We start from the raw sequence: 24,048 nt of genomic DNA on the forward strand, positions 1-24,048 counted from the left end.
TCTGACTTTACATCTACAAGGTGGACCGACTAGGTAGGAGTGTCTAATAGAGTGGACAGTGAGTGGACACGGTATTTAAAAACTCCAGCAGCGCTGCTGTGTCTGATCCACTCATACCAGCACAACACACACTAACACACCACCACCATGTCAGTGTCACTGCAGTGCTGAGAATGATCCACCACCTAAATAATACCTGCTCTGTGGTGGTCCTGTGGGGGTCCTGACCATTGAAGAACAGGGTGAAAGCAGGTTAAAAAAAAGTATGTAGAGAAACAGATGGACTACAGTCAGTAATTGTAGAACTACAAAGTGCTTCTATATGGTAAGTGGAGCTGATAAAATGGACAGTGAGTGTAGAAACAAGGAGGTGGTTTTAATCTTATGGCTGATCAGTGTACCCTATAAAGGAAAAACTATTTTTGCTCAGTCTTTACTTGAAAAGAAGCTCATTTTTATCAACCATTTACTTGATAAAAATGCTGATCTTCTTTCCTTTTCTCATTTCTGTGATAAGAATGAGAAAATTTGTTCAGAAATACAGTACAGTGGTACCTTAAAACTCAACATCAGTTGGTTCTGGGAGTGGCGTTGAGTTTTAAAGAAGTTGAGTTTCAAGGTATTTTTTTTCCATAAGGATGTTTGGGAAACCTGTTAATGCTTCCATGGCCCTGTAGAACTGCAGATATTTTAGGCTCATGTAAAATAATGAGGTTGTTTTTTGACACTTATACACTGAAAATAACACAAATATAATATAAAAACACTGAAATAAAAAGCTGATTCTCACTATTTCTCAGAAGCTGGAGCTGTAACACAAGTTTAAAAGTGAAACAGGGAGGAGAATTTAGATAAACACAGATACATGTGGAGCTGTAACCCTGGATCTGACGCTTATTCCACACTAATGCAGATTCAGCTCATATTCACACTTTGATGTTTTACCGCTCAAGTGGAACCCTGAACAAAGCGAGAGTTCATTGTTAATTTGAAATTAAATAAATACATTTTTAACAAAACAAACTGAACACGTTGGGTTCAAGGGAAACGTTGAGTTTAAGGTTACAAATGTATCGATGAAGGGCGTCGAGTTTCAAAGATTTTGAGTTTAGGGGACGTTGAGTTACAGGTACCACAGTATAAGAAAATGTGTGATGCTGTACCAAATAGGTTTTTTTTCCTGCATAAAGGTAATTTTTATTATCCCAATATCATGTTTTTTTAGATCTTAATATTTATATTGAAGGGATTAATATAATGGATACAAAATTAATAACATAGAGATAATATAAAATGGCATTTAGTTTGGACTTTATCTTAACAATTCTTCAATAATAATAAAATAAGACATTTCGTATTTAAAATACTTCACAGATTTTACCCAGTTCATGCTAGATTAAGTCGATTTATCTTCATCTCTGATATGTGTTTCCTTTGTAAAACTTTAGTGAGTCAATTGATCATTTATTCTTTGATTGTTTCTATATCTTTTCCTTTTGGGTGGATGTGTTCTGGGATTTGGGGAAAAAAATTCCGATTAAAAGCCAATATATTTTGTATATTTGAACTAGTAACCATAAGATTGCCTCACCACCACCACCACCAAGTTGCCACTGTTGGGCCCCTGAGCAAGGCCCTTGACTTTTAATTGTTTAAACTGTATTCCAATACAACTGTAAGTCGCTTTGGATAAAAGTGTCTGCCAAATGCTGCAAACGTAAATGGTTGTGTAGAAAATATAGAAAAACCTTCATTACTGAACTCATTAGTATTTGTAACATTGTAAAGCCAGTATTTTACCTTAATTTTAGTAATTATTAGAGTATTTTAAAAATGTTACTCTGCATGCAAGTGGAAAGCCCTTATGATAACATTTTTGACATCATCCAGGAGCTCCAGTTTCCTCCCACAGTTCCTTCAAGTGAGGTAAATTGGAGATACAAAATTGGCTGTGATGGTGTTTGACATGAACTGATGAATCAGGAGTAACCTGCAAATACCTGTCCTGTCATGAATGTGACCAAAATGTCAAACCAATAAATAAGGGTGACTCAGTGGCTCAGTGGGTAGCACTGCCACCTCACAGCAAGAAGATCTTGGGTTTAATTCAGGTGGAGCGGTCCGGGTCCTTTCTGTGTGGAGTTTGCATGTTCTCCCCGTGTCTGTGAGGGTTTCCTACAGGAGCTCCGGTTTGCTCCCACAGTCCAAAGACATGCAGTCAAGTTCATTTGAGCTGCTGGGCGGCACAGTGGCTCGGTGGATAGCACTGTCGCCTCACAGCAGGTGGAACGGTCCGGGTCCTTTCTGTGTGAAGTTTGCATGTGGGTTTTCTCCGGGTGCTCCGGTTTGCTCACACAGTCCAAAGACGTGCAGTCAGGTTACTTAGAGATACTAAAGTCCTCCTAGGAATGTCTGTGTGTGTGTGTGTGTGTGTGTTCTCTGCGTTGAACTGACAACATGTCCACGGTGTCACCTACCCTTCGCCAGGTGAGTTGCACCAACGCGACCCTGACCAGGACTAAGCCGTGCTTAAACAACAAATAAATAAATAAGACTGTATCTCGCCTCTGGCGCCCTCTGGTGCATCTATAATGTATTGCAATAGTATTAGGTCTATTAGAATAGAAAGCGATGGGCGGGCACTCAACCCAAAACCCTGCTGATTCTCCTCGATGCACTGAGCTGGAAACCTATTGGGTTGGGGGTTATAATTGAAAGCCTGGTTCTACAATGGTGCTCTCCTCCCACAATCGACCCGAATCTGAATGTAAGAGGTAACGATGACACAACATCTGACTGAAATTGTCATCGGTTCACCCGGTTTTCTTTTTCTTTAATCGCCGTGGATGTAATTCAGTTCTGCACTCGGAACAGAAGAGGAATACAGGCTGCCATAAATGATCTTAAACCCTGATGACAGCTGACTAACCGCGGATGATCCGGATCCAGGGATGCTGAGCGTTTTGAGCATCCTTGGCTGAGACCCTGCGCCTGCCTGCATCTTCCCTCCGCAGCATCACCCAGGATTAATATAGGCTGAAAGCATGTTTCCTTCCTGCTATTCCAAGCCTAAAAATGGCTCTCAGTTTAAGATGTCCTACACCAAGGTGCTGTTTGGGGTGCTGGTGGTCTATGTGCTCCATACGTGCTGGGCCTTGTATGGTTTTGTGCACACCAAACCCTGCAACATGGCCAAAGGAGATGACTGCGTTACATCTTACCTTAGTGCTAAACCTCGACTGCAGGTGAGAACACATCCATACACTGGTATCAAAGGTGAACAGTCACATTTACTACTGTCACATTAATATTACAGCATGTTATGTAGTACCAGAGCTTCAAAAGTCAGCATTTCTTCAGCTCAGAACAATCTATAATAAAAGAAATAGACCAATGACATCATTGTGCCCATATAAATAAGGGAAATTTGGCTGCCTTTTTAATTTTGGCTTTTCCTGCCACGTTGGATTCCAGGAGGTGAGTTCACAGACACAGTAGATATCTCTAGTCCAGGGTTTCTTCAGGGATTTTGTTTGGTAAATTTAAAGCTTTTGCATTACACGTGCTTTCTGCTGTTATAAATGGCTGAAATTTCAATTTCAGCACAACAAACATCATGATTATGTTGTAAATAAAACATTTAATTAGTTTACATAAATAATTAAATAGTGTATGTTGCTTTGTATTGCTTCATGATGAATACAATGCATAAAATGACAATTTACTTATATTTGCCTTAAATACCTGCTGTATATAATTTGATACACACACACACACATTAATAAGTTGAATTAATCCACTTAATATTTCTAATGAAGGATCAGTAAAGATGTGAGTGGAGTCCTGGCCAGAAGAGGTTGATCTTCTATGTTGGGTCATCCGTTTCACTAGTGGCTGTTTAGTTTCCCCGATGCCGGGAGGATTGCCGGGAACTGTACATCGGGGAAACTAAACAGCCACTGGCGAAACGGACGGCCCAACATAGAAGATCGACCTCTTCTGGCCAGGACTCTGCAGTTTACACTCACCTACAAGCCAGCGGCCAATCACTTAATGATGAAGATGTGCAGATCCTTGACAAGGAGGAACGCTGGTTTGAACGTGGATATAAGGAGGCCATTTACGTGAAGAGGGAACGACCATCCCTGAACCGGGGAGGGTGTCTGAGAGTACATCTCTCACCATCATACAACGCCGTGATAGGAGCTTTACCCCAATCATGTGTGAAAGGCACACATGGCCATTGTAATTATTGTCAACAAACTTGTGTCCAGATGAACTGATTCAACTTTGTGGATTTGTGGACCTAGATTATTGAGCATGCATCAAGAGATTGTATACATCAGGTTTTTCAGGAAAACAACACACCTACGAATGATGTAGAAGTCTTTAAAACTCATGTATCAAATATGATACACTTGGCGTTATAGGGTTAAGAGGGGGGGGGGCTCTAAAAAACATTTATGAGCCAAAAAGAATTAGGAATTAAGTACATTAATTGATTTAATTATTCTGTTTTACCACGCTTTATCCTGGTCAGGGTTGCAGTGGGTACAATTCTTTGGGCTGAACGCAGGAAACACCCCGTACTGGTCCATCACAGGGCAGACCCCCACTCACACTTATTTACATTTCTAGATCCAATTAACCTGACTGCATGTCTTTGGACTTGCCGGACAGGGATTTGCTATAGCCAAGCCATACCCTAGTGGTTAAGGTACTGAATTAGTAATTAGAAGGTCGCTGGTTCAAGCCCCACCACTGCCAGGTTGCTGCTCTTGGGCCCTTGAGCAAGGCCCTCAACTCTCATATGCTCAGAATGTAGTGTAAGTCGCTTTGGGATAAAGACGTCTGCTAAATGCTGTAAATGAACCAAGGCCCTTTTTGGGAGGCAATGGTGCTACCCACTGTGCCAACGTGCTGTCCATTGATTTAATTAAGTAATTACACTGGGACCAGTTTTACCATCAAACATTGGAAACAAGGCAGAAAGATCCTGGACGAAGTGTAAATTCATAGAGGGTCACCAAACCCTTACCCACCTCGTTACCCAATTACAGATGGGGCAATAAAGCTTTACTTTATCACAAAGTGATGTTATTGTGTGTGTATTATACAGGGGAAGAATATTTATCGAGAATTACTGTGTACGCATTAACAGTATCAGTAGAAATGTCAGTCTGATAATTATTCATTAGTCCTTACCTTTCTTTGTACAAACACAGTGACATAAATGGTTCAGCGTTCTTTAGTGTTCTTTAGTTCTTTTCTCAGAAATAGTACTGATGTGGTAAAACACACCAGAGCTGGGATCTCGAATACATCATATCAAGTCTCAGCTCTGCCATCCGGCTGGGCGGCTACATGAACAACAATTGGCTGTTGTTCATACAGGGTGGGAAAGCCGGACCAGGGTTCCTCATAACTGATGCAGCCACGGCCTCCGCAAAAGTCAGGGAATAATGCGTTGACCAGGGTGTGGCTCTCCGTACACAAAGCTGATCCGCATATGAACTCGCCTCGTGCAGTCGCTACTGCACACGTGTGTCAGTCAGCCGTGGAGGGCTGTATCGGCACAGAGGAAGCATAATGAAATCAGGGCAATTGGATACGACTAGATTAGGGAGAACATTGGGGGGAAATGGGAAAAGAAGAAGAAGAAGTATTGATAATTGGGGGTTTTAAATCATTGGAGCCTTCTCTGATATGAAAAAGCCAAACCTTTGATGTTCTGGATTCTAATGTAAATTCATTCTTTCTGATCTGACAGCTGAGTGTATATCGGACTCTGGACCCCAGCGAGGAGGCTGCACACACACTCCTGCTCAAAGTGGATAAATTTGAGATCCATTCCAGACTTGAAAGGTAAGTTACATCCTAAAAATGAATACATGAAAGAGTGTTTTAGGTTTATATACGCTACACAGGTCCATACAGTACAGGGTGTGGATCTACAGATGGATGTTGATGGTTAAACTGCACACGGTAGTGTCCTTAGTCTTCATCTTAATTAGTGTTACAGATTGAAACACAGAGTCTGATTTTACCTGCTCAAAGATTATATGTTTTATTATTTATGATGTATAAAAATAAATATTTAAGCAAGGAAATTCAAACTCTACATCACTGGTAGCGCAACAGCAAAGCATGGTATGCTGAGATCTATGAACCCAGGGTTTGAGTCTTACCTAATTTAAGACAAGTACAGTGATACCTTGTGACTCGACATCCTCTTAAATCGAAATCTTTGAAACTCGACACCCTTTGTGGAGAAATTTGTACCCTTGAACTTGATGTTTTTCTTAAATTCGGCGTGTTCAGCCTTCTTATTTTTTTAAATTGTTTATTTAATTTTAAATGAACTGTTTTAATTGTATTTCAGTGTGTTTATATTATAGTTGTGTTATTTTCAGTGTATAAGTGTAAAAACAACCTCATTATTTTACATTAGACTAAAATATATGCAGCTCCACAGGACCATGGACACATTAACAGGTTTCCCAAACATCCTTATGGGAAAAAATACCTCGAAACTCAACAGCAGTCCCAGAACCAACTGACGTCGAGTTTCAAGGTACCGCTGTACTTTAAATAAATAAATGCATTTATTTATTCATTCATACACACACAGGGCAATTTTGTATCTCCTGTTAACCTGACTGCACGTCTTTGGACTGTGGGAGGAAACCCATGTGGACACAAGGAGAACATGCAAACTCCACTCAGCCGGGAATCAAACCCAGGCCTGCCGTGAGGCGACAGTGCTACCCACTGTGTTCATCCATTCATTCATTTTCTTATCTGCTTATCCATTTAGGGTCACATTTGGGGGTGCTGGAGCCTATCCCAGCTTTTCAATGGGCGCAAGGCACACAGTAACAACCTGGACGGGACGCCAGTCCATCGCAGGGCAGACACACACACACACACACACATACACACACCTATTTACTTATAGGGCAATTCAGTGTCTCCAATTCACCACACTTGCACGTCTTTAGACTGTGGGAGGAAACTGGAGCACCCGGAGGAAACCCACACAGACATGAAGAGAACATGCAAACTCCACGCAGAAAGGACCCGGACCGCCCCGCCTGGGAATCGAACCCAGGACCTTCTTGCTGTGAGGTGACTGTGCTACACACTAAGCCAGCGTGCCGTCCACCCAATGTGTCGCCCAATATAAATAAATGTATTTTTTATTTACACCTTTTACTTTTGTACATTTTAAAGTGATTAAATAGGGTTTGCATTTTTTTAAATAGCGTGGAGGACTAAAACAAATTAAATTTGGTACTGGGATTAAAACTATGCATTCGGACAGGTCTGTAACTAAAACATAGTTCTACAACAGTTTCCAACACACGTCATTTTATTTATAAGCTAATTATCAAGCCCTCAAGTCAGCTGATAAACCCTGAAGTTAAAAAATACTCGTGTAATTTGACATGATGCTTCCTTTGTTGTGATGAAGGAAGGTGAGCGTGACGTTACCAGAGCAGAACCAGAACAACAGCAGCCTTCATGCTGTGGTCTTCATACACAAGAGCGGCGTTTCACCCTGGAAGGACAACAAACACGTGAGGCTGGTGGTTCCTCTCATTTCTCAGATGCTTCCACCTTCTGCCAGACCTGGTTCCACCAAACAGAACCAGAAGGTAACAGTACCGTATGTTTAAGAGAGTATTAATGAAGTTATACGATGCCTCATGATCCCTCGATTCAGATTGTTAGATTAGGAGTAAAATAAAATCATACAGTAGAATTAAATTCGTTCTCTGTGTTTCTGCTGGCTGCAGGTAACAGAAAAGCAGAAGCTTCAGTCCTACTGGAAATCACACATCACGCTAAACATGATGACGGAGGATTTTAGCTTCAATAACGCCGCAGTACCCAGTGACCTGCGCAGATACATGAAGATGTACGTCTCACAGTTTTACCTTAATACCTAATTTGATGTGAGACAGGATGAACCTGAGATATTTCATGTTTTATCTGCTCAACTTCATTTCATTTATTATTAAACATCCATTCCTGCATTTCAGGCCTGCAACACATTCCAAAAAAAATTGGGACAGTAAAGCATTTACCGCTTTGTAATGTCGCCGTTCCTTTTCACCACAACTAAAAGAGGTTTTGGCACCGAGGAGACCGAGTGATTTAGTGTTTCAGCTTTTATTTTGTCTCGTTCTTCCTGCAAACACGTCTTAAGATGTGCAACAGTACGGGGGGTCGTCGTTGTCACACGTTCTCTATTGGGGACAGGTCAGGACTGCAGGCAGGTCAGTCCAGTACCCGTACCCTATTCTTCCACAGCCACGCCTTTGTAATGTGTGCAGCAGGTGGTTTCTGTGTAAAAGACGACGTGTTGAAGGCAGCACATGTTGCTGTAAGATCTCAGTGTACTTTTCTGTATTAATGCTGCATCACAGAGTGTAAATGACCTTTGAAATGAACTATCTCAGGTTCATCCTGTCTGACATCAAATAAAAGTCAAAGTAAATGTAAGAAACTCTGTGTTTTTATTATATTTGCATTTTCCATGCTTTCCCAACTATATAATTACTTATTCTTTCCTTGAACAATCCCTAATATGTTTTCTTAGTGTTGAAGAAGGAAAGAAGGACAAGAAGAAGATATATCTGCCCCTTCTGCTTATAGACGAAATGAGAAGCAGGCTGAAAGACTTACTTGTATGTATTTCTTTAAAAATGACCATAAAATCATCATGTTTGTTGTACGTGCTTTATTATTATTATTATTATTATTTATTATTATTACAATTGATTGCCTTATTTTGTGTGTGTTATTTGTATGAAGGAGATAAACAGCACGACTAAAGCAGTTCCTCTCACTATAAGCTACGATACAATAACACTCAGGAAATTCAGAATCTGGATCCACGTCCAGGCCGTGGTTTACTCACTCAAACACTTCGGTACGTCACTTATCGTTTATATTGGATTGTTTTATCGGTTCTGTGTTTAGTTCACTAATTAATTCACTGTCTGTTTTACCACCGGTTGATCCGATTCAGGGTCGCGGTGGGTCTGATTTATTGGATGAATTAAAAGGCAAACGCACACACAGCGACTTCAGACTCGACTCAGACTCGTTTCAAATGACTCGTAAACAACAAGAGTCCCTAGCGTCAGCATGTGTTAACATTAGTTACGTGTGACAATTAACCCGTTTTGGCCGTCTTAACCCACAACACACACATTGGGTAAATGTTCCAGCCAGCTTCCGGCATAGTGATGAGGTGTCGCTCCCTACTCCCTACACAGTCTGAAGTTCACTTCATTCGAACATTTTCATTAACTTTGGATCAGAATCTCAATTAAAAATGGTGGAATACCCTACGTAGTGCACTTCACAGTAACAACTGGGGTGAATGGAACACTCCTACAGAATTGGCGCTAATGGTTGAAAAAGCCACTTTCTGAACCAATTAGAGCTTCTGATTGTAATTGTTAGTAAGAAATGCTGTTATTTGCATTTATTCAGTTTGCAGCGTCACACAGATGACGTGGTAATGAAACGCTCGATCGGCTTTCTGACAACTTCCTGTTTTACTTCACAACCGGGAAAAGTTTGGATGTTTTTTTATTTACAAAATAATGGATTCTATTCCTAATGGGACACACGCTTATAAATGTAATAGCATCTGGAAGAACAGAAGCTAAGGTAAGCAGCGGTTATGGATTTTTTGCTGTGTTTGGGATTTTGGCCGCTGTGCTGTAATTTGCAATGAAAACAAAACGTATCAGTTGAAGCTTTTAACTGGAACCTTCTTGTTACAGAATTTACATTAATTTACACAATGACTAGGAAAGTAAAGGCACGAAGTAAAACGACTAAATACACTCGCTAATCTGTTGTTGTTTTTATCTGAACTTACAGATTATTTGTTTATTTCTACGCTACATTTCCAATATATGTCTTGTGTAGATTATATTGACTCGTGACTTGACTCGGACTCTAGCCTAAAGACTTGTGACTCAACTCAGACTCTAGCATAAAGACTCGTGACTCAACTCAGACTCTAGCATAAAGACTCGTGACTCGACTCGGACTCTAGTCTAAAGACTCCTGACTTGACTCGGACTCTAGCCTAAAGACTGGTGATCTGACTCGGACTCTGGCCTAAAGACTCGTGACTTGACTCGGACTCTAGCCTAAAGACTCGTGACTTGACTCGGACTCTAGCCTAAAGACTCCTGACTTGACTCGAACTCTAGCCTAAAGACTCGTGATCTGACTCGGACTCTGGCCTAAAGACTCGTGACTTGACTCGAACTCTAGCCTAAAGACTCGTGACTTGACTCGGACTCTAGCCTAAAGACTCGTGACTTGACTCAGACTCTAGACTAAAGACTCGTGACTCGACTCAGACTCTAGACTAAAGACTCGTGACTTGACTTGGATTTGTATTTTGTGACTTGTGAACATCTCTGACACACACACACACACACATACCCAGGGCGATTTTAGTAGCTGCTATTAACCTGACTGCATGTTTTTGGACTGTGGGAGGAAACCCACACAGACACGGGGAGAACAAGCAAACTCCACACAGAAAGGACCCAGATTGCTCGACCTGGGAATCAAACCCAGGACCTTCTTGCTGTCACGCGATAGTGCTACCCACCAAGCCACCCATGTCTTTAGTTAGTCAGATTAAAATCTGAAGTCGTATTGGCAATTGTTGTGGCTAAATCACCTGAACTCAATATTTAGGAAGGGTGTCTATATTCTTTTGGACTTGGTGTATCTTACATTGACATTTTATCAGCATCACTGCTTTGTATCATCACTGCTTTTGTCCAAAGTGACTTACAGTACTGTCTGTGACAGTATACAGTCTAAGCAATTGAGGGTTAAGGGCCTTGCTCAACCTTGCAGCAGTGGGGCTTGAACCAGCAACCTTTCCATTACTAGTCCAGTACCTCAACCACTAGGCTACACCTGCCCTAAAACCTATATGGGGTCAACCATGAATTTTGAGTGGCATGAGGGCGCAATCGGTAGTGCTGTCACCTTACAGCAAGAAGGTCCTGGGTTTGATTCCCCGGCTGGACGCGTTTGCAAGTCAGGTTAATCTGAGCTACTAAAATTGCCCTGAGTGTGTGTGTGTATCCTGTGTTCTACCTTTCGCTCAGTAAATCAGACCCACTGTGACCCTGACCAGGATAAAGCGCTGGTAAAACAGACAAAGAATGAATGGATGATAATTTTATTTCTAAATAAATATATTTAATCCCTTTCCAGGTTTTTCAGAGCAGAAACTTGATGAAATCAAGGGCATGTTTGTTGAGACCGGTCTTCACATTCTGGCTCTGTCCATCCTGGTGCCCGCGTTCCATGTGAGAGCTACGATCAGTGGTTATTATTTAAATACAGCACCTCTAGTCATATTAATTTTACACGTTTGTTTTTAAATGCGATGTTTCGTAGCTCTCATTTGAGGTCTTTGCTTTAAAAAACGATGTGAGCTTCTGGAGAGGAAGGAAGAGCTTAGCTGGAATCTCTAGACGAACAGGTGAGATTCTGATCTTTACTAACAATAAAAAATAGTTCTAGTTTATAGTTCTAAACCAGGGGTGTTCACACTTTCATGGCTTGAGATCTACTATTTCAGTCGACAGGTCATCGCGATCTGATCTACTTTTTAAATGCACTTCAGTTCCTGTATTGATGTTCAGCTTTACAGGACAAGCGAGTGAAACATCACACTGACCTTATTCTGATGATTTACACTGAATGGTGTCGGTCAGGTTTATGTATCTAGACAGGAGCTGCTGATACTGATTCACAAGCAGCTTCCAAGTGTTCATCAGTAAGAGTGGAGCCATATTTAGATGTAATCATGTTCATGTGGGAAAAGCTGATTCACACAAGTAGGTCGATCCAAAAATGCTGTCGAATAAGCGGCACATTTTCTTATGTTTGGATATTTTTCCTCAGTCATCAAGTTCCAAAATTGTCCAGCAGAGGCGCTTGTCTTCATATAAATGTCAGATTGTAGGTTCAAGTTTCTCCGTCAGCTTCTTCCACGTATGAATGAAACAGCGTCTCTGCAGCATTCTTGCCTGAATCGAAGCGTTTTTGGTTTCTTTGTGCTTGGTTGCGCCTTCATCTTCACTAACAGTGCAGGCTACAGAAGGAGAAATGCAAAAATGGCACAAACTGGCTACTGATGAATGAACATTTTCTAGAATAAAGGGTGTTTTAGATGGAAATGAAAGAAACAGAGTCTGCATTTCATGTCAATCACGTTGATCTGTTTGAATGAGGCGCGATCTACCAGCGTGCACGCGTGATTGACGTATCGGGCCCCCCTATTCTAAGCTAAAATTAAAACTACGACATCTCGAGCTTGTGAGTTCAAATCTCAGCTTTGCTACTGGCAGGCCGGACGCATAAATGGACAATGATTGTCTCGTTGGAGGGTGGTAGTGCTGCAGGTGATTGGATACTGGAGGGGATGATAGAGACCGGTGCGTGGCTCTCCGTGCATGATACGGATCTCTATATAAACCCTCCTTGTGCAGGTAAAAGAAACATACTAGAGGAACGGAGAAATACGATTGCGTAATTGGAGACTGGACTAGTAATCAGAAGGTCACTGATCCGAGCCCTACATCTGCCAAGTCCAACTGTTGGGCCCTTGAGGAAGACCCTTAACCCTCAATTGCATGGACTGGATAGATTGGGCTCATCACAGTTGTAAGTCACTTTGGATAAAAGGCTTTAAATGTAAATATATTTGGATACGCCGACTAGATCAGGAGGAAAACTGGGGAGAAATGTATTAACAGAAGGACTCTCTTTATTTCCACCTGTTTCTTTAGTGATCTGGAGGTGTTTGAGCACCATCGTGATCTTCCTTTACCTGCTAGAGGAACAAACGAGCTGGCTGACTCTCATCCCGATGGGAATCAGCGCTTTAATAGAGGTACCAGGGCTGAGATTTGTCTATTAAATGTATAACATTAATAAAACCAAAAATTTCTCGTAAATTGTGTCTTTATCTGTTTAGCTTTGGAAGGTCAGCAGAGTGTTTGCACTTCAGTCCAGTTTTAAGGTAAGTTCTTTCAATAATAAACAATAATTATACAGTAACATGCTATAGATCATGAAGCGTTCCTTAGAGCTTTGGCATAGTTAAGACTGTATCTGTATAATCTGGTATTTTGATGATATTTAAATGCGTCTGTGTGCGTGATATTATTTTTTTAATCCAGTTTTTACTTAAATTTCCTCTGCTATCACTGACAAATGATCAGAACTTTGATGGTTTGCTTTGTGATTAATGTTTTATGATAAAACTGCACCCAATGTGTTTTTTTAGGAAGACGAGCTGGAGCGAGCGACAGAAGAATATGATTCCAAGGTACAGAAATTACAACCCCATACCATCCCATGGAAATGCAAATAAAATAAAAACACAGAGTTTCTTACATTTACTTTGACTTTTATTTGATGTCAGACAGGATGAACCTGATATATTTCATGTTTTATCTGCTCAGCATCATTTCATTTATTAATAAACATCCATTCCTGCGTTTCAAGCCTGCAACACATTCCAAAATTTTTGCCTAGTGATTTCAATCAGGTGATTGTAATTATGATTTGGTACAAAAGCAGCATCAATGAAAGGCTTTAAGTCCTTAAGGAGCACAGATGACCAGAGGATCACCAGTTTCTCCCTCTACAGTGCAGAATATCATTAAACCATTCAAGGAATCAGGAGGAATTTCAGTGCGTAAAGGCCAAGGGGTACAAACCTAAGCCACGATCCCTCAGACGTCACTGCATCAAGAACCGCCACTCAACAATAGCTGATATAACCACATGGGTGAGGGATTTACTTTGGCAAACCTTTGTCAAGCACCACAATACACAAATGGCACTTAAAACTTTACTGTGCAAAAAAGAAGCCTTATGTTAACCATGTCCTGAAGCGCCGTCAACTTCTCTGGGCTCGGAGGCATCTAGGATGGACCGTCACACAGTGGAAACGTGTATTCGTGTCACGAATCAGCATTCCAGGTCTTTTTTGGAAGAAATAGATGCTGTGTGCTCCAGACCAAAGACTCAGTGATTCCGTGAATCAGAATCAGCTTTATTCGCCAAGTATGTTTGCACACAAGAGGGATTTATTTCCGGCTGTTGGTAGCTCTCTACAATATACAAACAATACAATGTACAGATGTAATGTGCTAGGCAGAATAACACACCTGAAAACTTGTTTAGAGGAAGAACAGGACAAAATAACAAAAACACTTCGGAGTCCTTGGTGCCAAGACGTCTCGTTGTGAGAAGGAACGACAACATTACAAAGTGGTAAATGCTTTACCGTCCCAACTTTTTTTGGAATGTGTTGAATTAAAAAAAAAAAAAACTCTGATAAAAGATGAAATATCTCAGGTTCATCCTGTCTGACATCAAATAAAAGTCAAAGTAAATGTAAGAAACTCTGTGTTTTTATTTTATTTGCATTTTCCATGCTGGCCCAACTTTTTCTGATTTGGGGTTGTAAATAGTTCTAAGTAACTCGTCTGTTTTCTCATTATCTCAGGCAATGAAATTCCTGTCGTATCTGCTGTATCCACTGTGCATTAGTGGAGCCGTTTACTCTTTTCTATATCTCAGGAATAAAAGGTGGGTATCGTTATCGTTCTGTGGAGGTAATTTTAATAGTTTCGTTTTATTTCTACACATTAGTTATAAAAACGTTGATGATTTGTCTGTTTTTATTTCTGTATTTGCAGTTCTTGGTACTTTTGGATCATCAACAGTCTTGTCAGTGGTAAGATCAGTGAAATAATCTTTCATTTCTGTCCAGCTTTAAAACGTCAAATTATTTAAACCATTAAATATTGTCTTTATTTTAGGAGTTTATGCATTTGGATTTCTGTCCATGGCCCCTCAGCTGTTTGTGAATTACAAGGTGTGTTCTAAGATGATTTTAATATGAGGTGTATAGACGGCACAGTGGTGCAGTGTGTAGCATGGAAGGTCCTGGGTTTGATTCCCTGGCCCGGTGGCCAGGATCCTTTCTGAAGAAGACCTTTATTTGTCATATATACAGTGTATCACAAAAATGAGTACACCCCTCACATTTCAGCAGATATTTAAGTATATCTTTTCATGGGACAACACTGACAAAATGACACTTTGACACAATGAAAAGTAGTCTGTGTGCAGCTTATGTAACAGTGTAAATTTATTCTTCCCTCAAAATAACTCAATATACAGCCATTAATGTCTAAACCACCGGCAACAAAAGTGAGTACACCCCTAAGAGACTACACCCCTAAATGTCAAAATTGAGCACTGCTTGTCATTTTCCCTCCAAAATGTCATGTGATTTGTTAGTGTTACTAGGTCTCAGGTGTGCATAGGGAGCAGTTGTGTTCAATTTAGTAGTACAGCTCTCACACTCTCTCATACTGGTCACTGAAAGTTCCAACATGGCACCTCATGGCAAAGAACTCTCTGAGGATCTTAAAAGACGAATTGTTGCGCTACATGAAGGTGGCCAAGGCTACAAGAAGATTGCCAACACCCTGAAACTGAGCTGCAGCACAGTGGCCAAGATCATCCAGCATTTTAAAAGAGCAGGGTCCACTCAGAACAGACCTCGCGTTGGTCGTCCAAAGAAGCTGAGTGCACGTGCTCAGCGTCACATCCAACTGCTGTCTTTGAAAGCTAGGCGCAGGAGTGCTGTCAGCATTGCTGCAGAGATTGAAAAGGTGGGGGGTCAGCCTGTCAGTGCTCAGACCATACGCCGCACACTACATCAAATTGGTCTGCATGGCTGTCACCCCAGAAGGAAGCCTCTTCTGAAGTCTCTACACAAGAAAGCCCGCAAACAGTTTGCTGAAGACATGTCAACAAAGGACATGGATTACTGGAACCATGTCCTATGGTCTGATGAGACCAAGATTAATTTGTTTGGTTCAGATGGTCTCAAGCATGTGTGGCGGCAATCAGGTGAGGAGTACAAAGATAAGTGTGTCATGCCTACAGTCAAGCATGGTGGTGGGAATGCCATGGTCTGGGGCTGCATGAGTGCAGCAGGTGTTGGGGAGTTACATTTCATTGAGGGACACATGAACTCCAATATGTACTGTGAAATACTGAAGCAGAGCATGATCCCCTCCCTCCGGAAACTGGGTCGCAGGGCAGTGTTCCAGCATGATAATGACCCCAAACACACCTCTAAGACGACCACTGCTTTATTGAAGAGGCTGAGGGTAAAGGTGATGGACTGGCCAAGCATGTCTCCAGACCTAAACCCAATAGAACATCTTTGGGGCATCCTCAAGCGGAAGGTGGAGGAGCGCAAAGTCTCGAATATCCGCCAGCTCCGTGATGTCGTCATGGAGGAGTGAAAAAGCATTCCAGTGGCAACCTGTGAAGCTCTGGTAAACTCCATGCCCAGGAGAGTTAAGGCAGTTCTGGGAAATAATGGTGGCCACACAAAATATTGACACTTCAGGAACTTTCACTAAGGGGTGTACTCACTTTTGTTGCCAGTGGTTTAGACATTAATGGCTGTATATTGAGTTATTTTGAGGGAAGAATAAATTTACACTGTTACATAAACTGCACACAGACTACTTTTCATTGTGTCAAAGTGTCATTTTGTCAGTGTTGTCCCATGAAAAGATATACTTAAATATCTGCAGAAATGTGAGGGGTGTACTCACTTTTGTGATACACTGTACATACACACGAGTACTGTACAACCCAATGTATTTCTGTGTATCCCTGCATATCTCTTATGTTTGGAAGCCGCGGTCAGAGCACAGGGTCAGCCCCTGTATGGCGTCCCTGGTGCAGACAGGGTTAAGAACCTTTCTCAGGGGCCCAACAGTGGCTGAATTTAAACCAACAATCTTCTGATTGATAGCCCACAGCTCTACCTATGACCACCTTCCTAACTGACTGGTCTGCAACTATGCAGCCCCATACATAACAAACTGTGCTGCTCTGTGTATTCTGACACCTTTCTATCAGAAACAGCATGAACTTCTTCAGCAGTTTGAGCTACAGTAGCGTTTAAAACGTCTGTGTTTTCTGCCTTTTGCCCAATTAATCAGACCCACGGTGACCCTGATTAGGATAATAATGTGGTAAAATAGACAGTGATTTAATGAAATGTTTAACTGCGACGTGTTGATTTATGTTGCTTTTATGTTTACAGCTGAAGTCAGTCGGCCACCTTCCCACGTCGGTGTTACTCTACAAAGTGAGTTTAACATTTACCTTTTAATTCCAGATGATGCCTGATCACGTTAAACAGCCCCTAAATGCTTTGCTTTATTGGTTTAGGGGTTGAACACGTTTATCAGCGATGTATTTAGTGGAACTGTGACCACGCCCGGACCCCATCCACTCACCTGTTTCAGAGACGACGTGATCTTCCTCATCTATCTCTACCAGTGCAGGTACGTTATGTATCAATGCCACACAGTCCAGGGTTTACTTCTCACTTCCAGTCACCAGCCAGGTTATATTTTCTACATGTTAATGCATGTCTGTGGCCTGTTAGACAGGTTGTTTAATTCTGTGGTTGACAGAAAGGCTGGAAATCCTCGTTCTAAAGAGCTTTGTTGATCCATGTGCACAGCAATGACCACCAAAAATAATAGTTAATCGGACCAGCCGCTTATTCGGACCGAATCCTAAAGTACCGAAACAAATCCTATTATGTACGTGTAATGTTATTTGCTTATTTGGACCAAAATTCCGTTTAATCGGACCAAAGAACGTGAGAGCGAATAAGAAAAAGAAGCCACAAGTCGCCACTTAGAGCGGATGCAAAGCGGGTCAGCGAGATATGGGAGGATTCCTGGGCTCCCCGGGAGAATTTATGCTTTTATCAAAGGTCAGGAAATCCGAAAAGTTGTGTTGACAAGAGCAAAACCAGCGGGAGGTGAACACGCCCACCACTTTCTTTCCCACAACGAAGCACCCAGTAGCCAGCAGCGTGGTTATTGGATCCATCTGCATCTCCGCTTTTCGGCGAAATGAAGTCAAGCGTAAACAAGAGTGTCCGGCAACACGTGCAAGGAATTCCCTCCTGTCAATCACGATTAAAGTCTACACGAGAAAGCTATCGTTCCACTATCATTCCTTGTAACATAGGGCATGTTCGTGTAATCGGACCAGCCGGTTATTAGGACCGAAACGATCGCGTCCCGATGTGGTCCGATTAACCGGATTCGACTGTACTGCAAACCGAGTTGCTAATTAATGTTATACTGTTTTATCACCAGAATTTACCCAGTGACCAAATCCAGATGTCGTGAGTACGGGGCGTCACACAGGAGGAAACCTAAAGGGAAACAACACGAGGACTGAATGAGGGAGAGTATCATATATAATTGGAGAAGAGCTTAAGCTTCACGCATGCTGTACTCGGGAGCTGCTCAATCCCTGAGTGTGAACCGGCGATCGGACCGCTTCGTCCAGCACAAAACTGAATCTCTTGGCTTTTGTTTAGCATGCAGTTCTTAATATAATGATTTGTTTTAATACAGTTAAATACAGATTTAAGAGAATGACAGCAGGAAGAGTTTAACATTATATCCTTCAGGTCTACATTCAAGTGGAATTATGATGGACTTCTTTACACTGGAGCTAAAAATAACTACACAGTTATGATAATTAAGCTACAGATTGTGTTTATTTGATGCAGTGGCGGACTGTTAGGTGACAACGGTTTTATGAAGTACTACAAAACTACACAGACTGATTACTTACACCGATCAGCCATAACATTAAAACCACCTCTTTGTTTCTACACTCACTGTCCATTTTATCAGCTCCACTTACCATATAGAAGCACTTTGTAGTTCTACAATTACTGACTGTAGTTCATCTGTTTCTCTACATGCTTTCATGCTGTTCTTCAATGGTCAGGACCCCCACAGAGCAGGTATTATTTGAGTGGTGGATCATTCTCAGCACTGCAGTGACACTGACATGGTGGTGGTGTGTTAGTGTGTGTTGTGCTGGTATGAGTGGATCAGACACAGCAGCGCTGCTGGAGTTTTTAAACACCTCAGTGTCACTGCAGTACTGAGAATAGTCCACCAACCAAAAACATCCAGCCAGCAGCGCCCCATGGGCAGCGTCCTGTGACCACTGATGAAGGTCTAGAAGATGACCGACTCAAACAGCAGCAATAGATGAGCGATCGTCTCTGACTTTACATCTACAAGGTGGACAGACTAGGTAGGAGTGTCTAATAGAGTGGACAGCGAGTGGACACAGTGTTTAAAATCTCCAGCAGCGCTGCTGTGTCTGATCCACTCATACCAGCACAACACACACTAACACACCACCACCATGTCAGTGTCACTGCAGTGCTGAGAATCATCCACCACCTAAATAATACCTGCTCTGTGGGGGTCCTGACCATTGGTCCTGACCAACAGCATGAAAGGGGGCTAACAAAGCATATAGAGAAACAGATGGACTACAGTCAGTAATTGTAGAACTACAAAGTGCTTCTACATGGTAAGTAGAGCTGATGAAACAACGAATCAAAGCGTTTTTGGTTTCTTTGTGCTTGGTTGTGAAAAAATGCAAAAATGGTGCAAACTGGCTACTAATGAATGAAAACTTTTTACATTAGCGGTGCTTTAGGCAGGCTGAGGTGTAGCAAATTGAAGAAACAGTGGCCAAATTTCATGTCACTTACGTTGACCTGTTTGCATGAGGCACAATCGATGCTCCAGTCTATTACAGTATAACAAAGGATTGTGGAAGCTGGACTGTAAGAGTCTTTTATCTTCTGGCTCGCTGGACAAATGCTGCCGTCGTCTGTTGTTGAACCGTGTATTTACACACGGCCTCTGTCTGTAACCTGAGACGGCTGTGCCACTTGTTGCGAGTCTGTGTACTTCACAAAATGCACTGAAATAATATTTTACATTTATTTATGAGACGTGCTTCAGCACCGAATGTTTTAAATGCGTCTTAAAATAAAAGACAATTTATCTGAGAACTGAGAATGTCCGGTATGCTTCATTTCAGAAAAGGTTTGTGCAATGAAATGAATGAATGAATGCTTATAAGTGAACTTCAGCTTAAATACTTGACTTTGGATCTCCATAAAATAATGTTAGATGATTATTTTCTTAGTGTTGGAGCTCTGTGATCTGCTGAAGAACTGATGATCTCCCCACTGCCCAAAAAGACATGCACTATGCACAGCAACTACTCAAAACACGTCTTTATAGAGCTTCACTTCGTGCTTTAGAGAACGGGGACCTCCCTAAACTGTTGGAACATTGTTAAAGTCATATAATGTCACTAAGAGGGGTGTCCACATACTTTTGGCCATATGTTTATTAGGATTATGTCGTCATGTTTTACACTTTGGTTACATTCATGACAGGAACGGTAGTTACTCATTACACAAGATTCATCAGTTCACACACAAGGTTATATCAAACACAGTCATGAACAATTTAGTGTCTCCAATTGAACGTCTTTGTACTGTTGGAGGAAACCGGAGCACCCAGAGGAAACCCACACGGGACACAAATTGGAACATGCAAACTCCACACAAAAAGGACCCGGACCGCCCCACCTGGGAATCGAACCCAGGACCTTCTTGTGTGAGGAGACAGTGCTACCCACTGAGCCACATGCCCTACTTATGGCCATACAGTGTACTTTATAGTGGACGCTTTTATCCAAAGCGACTTACAGTACTGTGACAGTATACTGTACAGTCTAAGCAATTGAGGGTTAAGGGCCTTGCTCAAGAATGGGGCTTAAGCCAGCAACCTTTCGATTGCTAGATCAGTACCTTAACCACTAAGCTACTAGGTTAAATGAAGCTACTAAATGTGCCCTGTGTGTGTGTGTGTGTGTGTGTGTGTGTGTGTGTGTGTGCCCTGTGATGGTCTGGCGACCTGTCCGGAGTGTTTCCTGCATTTTACCCAATGAATCTTATGTACCCACAGGTCTTGTTGTTGTAGTGTGTTATTATGCAGGTACTTGTCTGACTACTTGTAGTGTAATATCTGTCTGATCGGTTGGTCGATCTGTCTCCGTCTGTCTGTCTGGTCGATCTGTCTGTCTGGTTGGTCTGTCGCTGTCTGTCTGGTCAGTCTCTGTCTGTCTGGTCAGTTGGTCTCTGTCTGTGTGTCTGGTCGGCCGGTCTGTCTCTGCTGTCTGTCCGGTCGGTCTGTCTCTGTGGTCAGTCTGTCTGTCTGTGTGGTTGGTCTGTCTGTCTATCTGGTCAGTAAATCTGCCTGACTGCCTTTCTGGTCGGTCTGTCTACCTGTCTGGTCAGTCTGTTTCTGTCTGTCTGGTCGGGTGGTCTGCCTGTCTGTCTGGTCAGTCTGGTTGGTCGATCTGTGTGTCCAGTCAGTCCGTCTGGTTGGTCTGTCTCCGTATGTCTGGTCTGTCTGTCTGTCTTGTCTCTGTATGTCCGGTCTGTCCGTCTTGTCTCTGTATGTCCGGTCGGTTGGTCTGTCTCCGTATGTCCGGTCGGTCTGTCTGTCTCCGTATGTGCGGTCGGTCGGTCAGTCTCCGTATGTCTGGTCGGTCAGTCTGTCTGTCTCCGTATGTCTGGTCGGTCGGTCTGTCTGCGTATGTCCGGTCGGTCTGCCTCCGTATGTCTGGTCGGTCGGTCTGTCTGCGTATGTCCGGGTCGGTCGATCTGTCTCCGTATGTCCGGTCGGTCGGTCAGTCTCTGTATGTCCGGTCAGTCAGTCTGTCTCCGTATGTCCGGTCGGTCGGTCAGTCTCCGTATGTCCGGTCGGTCGGTCAGTCTCCGTATGTCTGGTCAATTGGTCTGTCTCCGTATGTCTGGTCGGTCGGTCGGTCAGTCTCCGTATGTCTGGTCAATCGGTCTGTCTCCATATGTCTGGTCGGTCGGTCTGTCTCCGTATGTCTGGTCGGTCTGTCTCTGTATGTCCGGTCGGTCTGTCTCTGTATGTCCGGTCTGTCGGTCAGTCTCCGTATGTCTGGTCGGTTGGTCGGTCTGTCTCTGTATGTCCGGTCGGTCGGTCTGTCTCTGTCTGTCTGTCACCATGACCCTGACCAGGATAAAGCAATGATAAAACAGACACTGAATGAATGAATGGATGAATAAACAGAGAGCTATAAAGGTAAAAACACAAGTATAAAGTATTATAGTATTATTAATCTTTATTAAGAACACTGATTTAAAATAAATAACACAGAAATACATCTATAGTGTACAAAATGTGCAAAATAATGATTAACTTTAGCATTTTGAAATTAGACATTTTTTAAGAAGTGTTTCAAGAGTGCATTACATTTCCAAGCAAGAATCTTTAAAAAAATTGTACTTTTTAATAAAGATCCTGATGAATGATGGTGCCGGGATCCGAGTTGGTTCTTCAGTGAGATGTCTGACTTCTAAAATAAACTGAGGGATCCGAGGAGCTTATATATCGATTTCAGCCGCTAAAATCATGATCAGCGCTGAGGCACATAGCATTACGGTAAAGCTTCACCGGTGAGCTCTACACTGAGGTTAACGTCGGTGTCTGTCTGAACCAGCAGCGAGCCGGAGAACCGACCCACGGCGGTCGGCTTGAACTGCACCGGCAGGTTGATGTAATGCTGCGTCCTGAATAAAGAAGAAAATAGAGATTATTAGTTATAGTTAGTTATAAGGTCAAATACTTACCAAAGGAACACTAATTATGTAGGGTGACCATATTTCGAGAGAGAGAGAGAGAGAGAGAGAGAGAGAGAACACTTGGCAGGATTTACACAGGCAAAGTAATTTCATGTCATTGGTGGCACCAAGGCGATGTGTATGGGCCTATTTTTTTAAGGTCCAAAAAAGGACGTATGGTCACCCTAGATTGTGTGATGCCACCAACAACACGTCACGTTTATAAAATGCACCGAACCACAATAATATGGGTGTCTTAAAATAAACACATGGAAATATAAGACAAGAAGTGAGACTTGACCCGAGTACCATGTTTCTGCAAATAATCAGAAAAAATAAAAATGATAAAGCAATAAATTTTTGCCAGCCAACATTTAATATGAAAACACGTCACAGCAGGCAGTGAATGGATTATTTAGTTATGCATTATGTCTTTATGCTGCCTTCAAACCCTTCACAAGTTCCTGTCTGTCTTTGTCTGTCTGGTCTGTCTGTTTCTGTCCAGTCGGTCTGCCTGCCTTTCTGGTCTGTCCGTCTAGTCGGTCTGTCTTGGTCGTTCTGTCTGTGTCTGCCTTTCTGGTCTGTCCGTCTAGTCGGTCTGTCTTGGTCGTTCTGTCTGTGTCTGCCTTTCTGGTCTGTCGGTCTGCCTTGGTCATTCTGTCTGTGCCTGCCTTTCTGGTCTGTCGGTCTGCCTTTCTGGTCTGTCGGTCTGTCTTGGTCGTTCTGTCTGTGTCTGCCTTTCTGGTCTGTCGGTCTGCCTTGGTCATTCTGTCTGTGCCTGCCTTTCTGGTCTGTCGGTCTGCCTTTCTGGTCTGTCGGTCTGCCTTGGTCATTCTGTCTGTGCCTGCCTTTCTGGTCTGTCGGTCTGCCTTGGTCATTCTGTCTGTGCCTGCCTTTCTGGTCTGTCGGTCTGCCTTGGTCGTTCTGTCTGTGCCTGCCTTTCTGGTCTGTCGGTCTGCCTTGGTCGTTCTGTCTGTGCCTGCCTTTCTGGTCTGTCGGTCTGCCTTGGTCGTTCTGTCTGTGCCTGCCTTTCTGGTCTGTCGGTCTGCCTTGGTCGTTCTGTCTGTGCCTGCCTTTCTGGTCTGTCGGTCTGCCTTGGTCATTCTGTCTGTGCCTGCCTTTCTGGTCTGTCTCTCTGCCTTGGTCGTTCTGTCTGTGCCTGCCTTTCTGGTCTGTCGGTCTGCCTTGGTCGTTCTGTCTGTGCCTGCCTTACTGGTCTGTCGGTCTGCCTTGGTCGTTCTGTCTGTGCCTGCCTTTCTGGTCTGTCGGTCTGCCTTGGTCGTTCTGTCTGTGCCTGCCTTTCTGGTCTGTCGGTCTGCCTTGGTCATTCTGTCTGTGCCTGCCTTTCTGGTCTGTCTCTC

The 24,048-nt window shown here is 42.7% G+C and overlaps 2 protein-coding genes across 2 annotated transcripts in view; one reads left to right on the plus strand and one right to left on the minus strand.

Moving 5' to 3' along the window:
- Positions 1–3,044: 3,044 nt before the first annotated feature.
- On the plus strand, positions 3,045–18,378 carry LOC134310605 (lipid scramblase CLPTM1L-like). Its single transcript, XM_062992237.1, has 17 exons — positions 3,045–3,245; positions 5,771–5,865; positions 7,475–7,658; positions 7,800–7,921; positions 8,606–8,693; positions 8,821–8,938; positions 11,272–11,366; positions 11,458–11,542; positions 12,855–12,958; positions 13,043–13,087; positions 13,355–13,396; positions 14,585–14,667; positions 14,778–14,815; positions 14,901–14,956; positions 17,219–17,263; positions 17,347–17,462; positions 18,294–18,378. Exons 1-17 carry the CDS (start codon positions 3,045–3,047, stop codon positions 18,376–18,378), a joined length of 1,602 nt encoding a protein of 533 aa, XP_062848307.1.
- A 3,825-nt stretch (positions 18,379–22,203) lies between these two features.
- cep192 (centrosomal protein 192) overlaps positions 22,204–24,048 on the minus strand; it is a 63,957-nt gene continuing 62,112 nt past the window's right edge. The window contains exon 48 of the mRNA XM_062991460.1: positions 22,204–22,636. Within this exon, the coding sequence (XP_062847530.1) occupies positions 22,504–22,636 (133 nt within the window). The 3' untranslated portion in view covers positions 22,204–22,503. The remainder of the gene's footprint in view (positions 22,637–24,048) is intronic.

Source organism: Trichomycterus rosablanca, chromosome 3, assembly GCF_030014385.1.
Source record: "Trichomycterus rosablanca isolate fTriRos1 chromosome 3, fTriRos1.hap1, whole genome shotgun sequence".
NCBI classification, from domain to species: domain Eukaryota; kingdom Metazoa; phylum Chordata; class Actinopteri; order Siluriformes; family Trichomycteridae; genus Trichomycterus; species Trichomycterus rosablanca.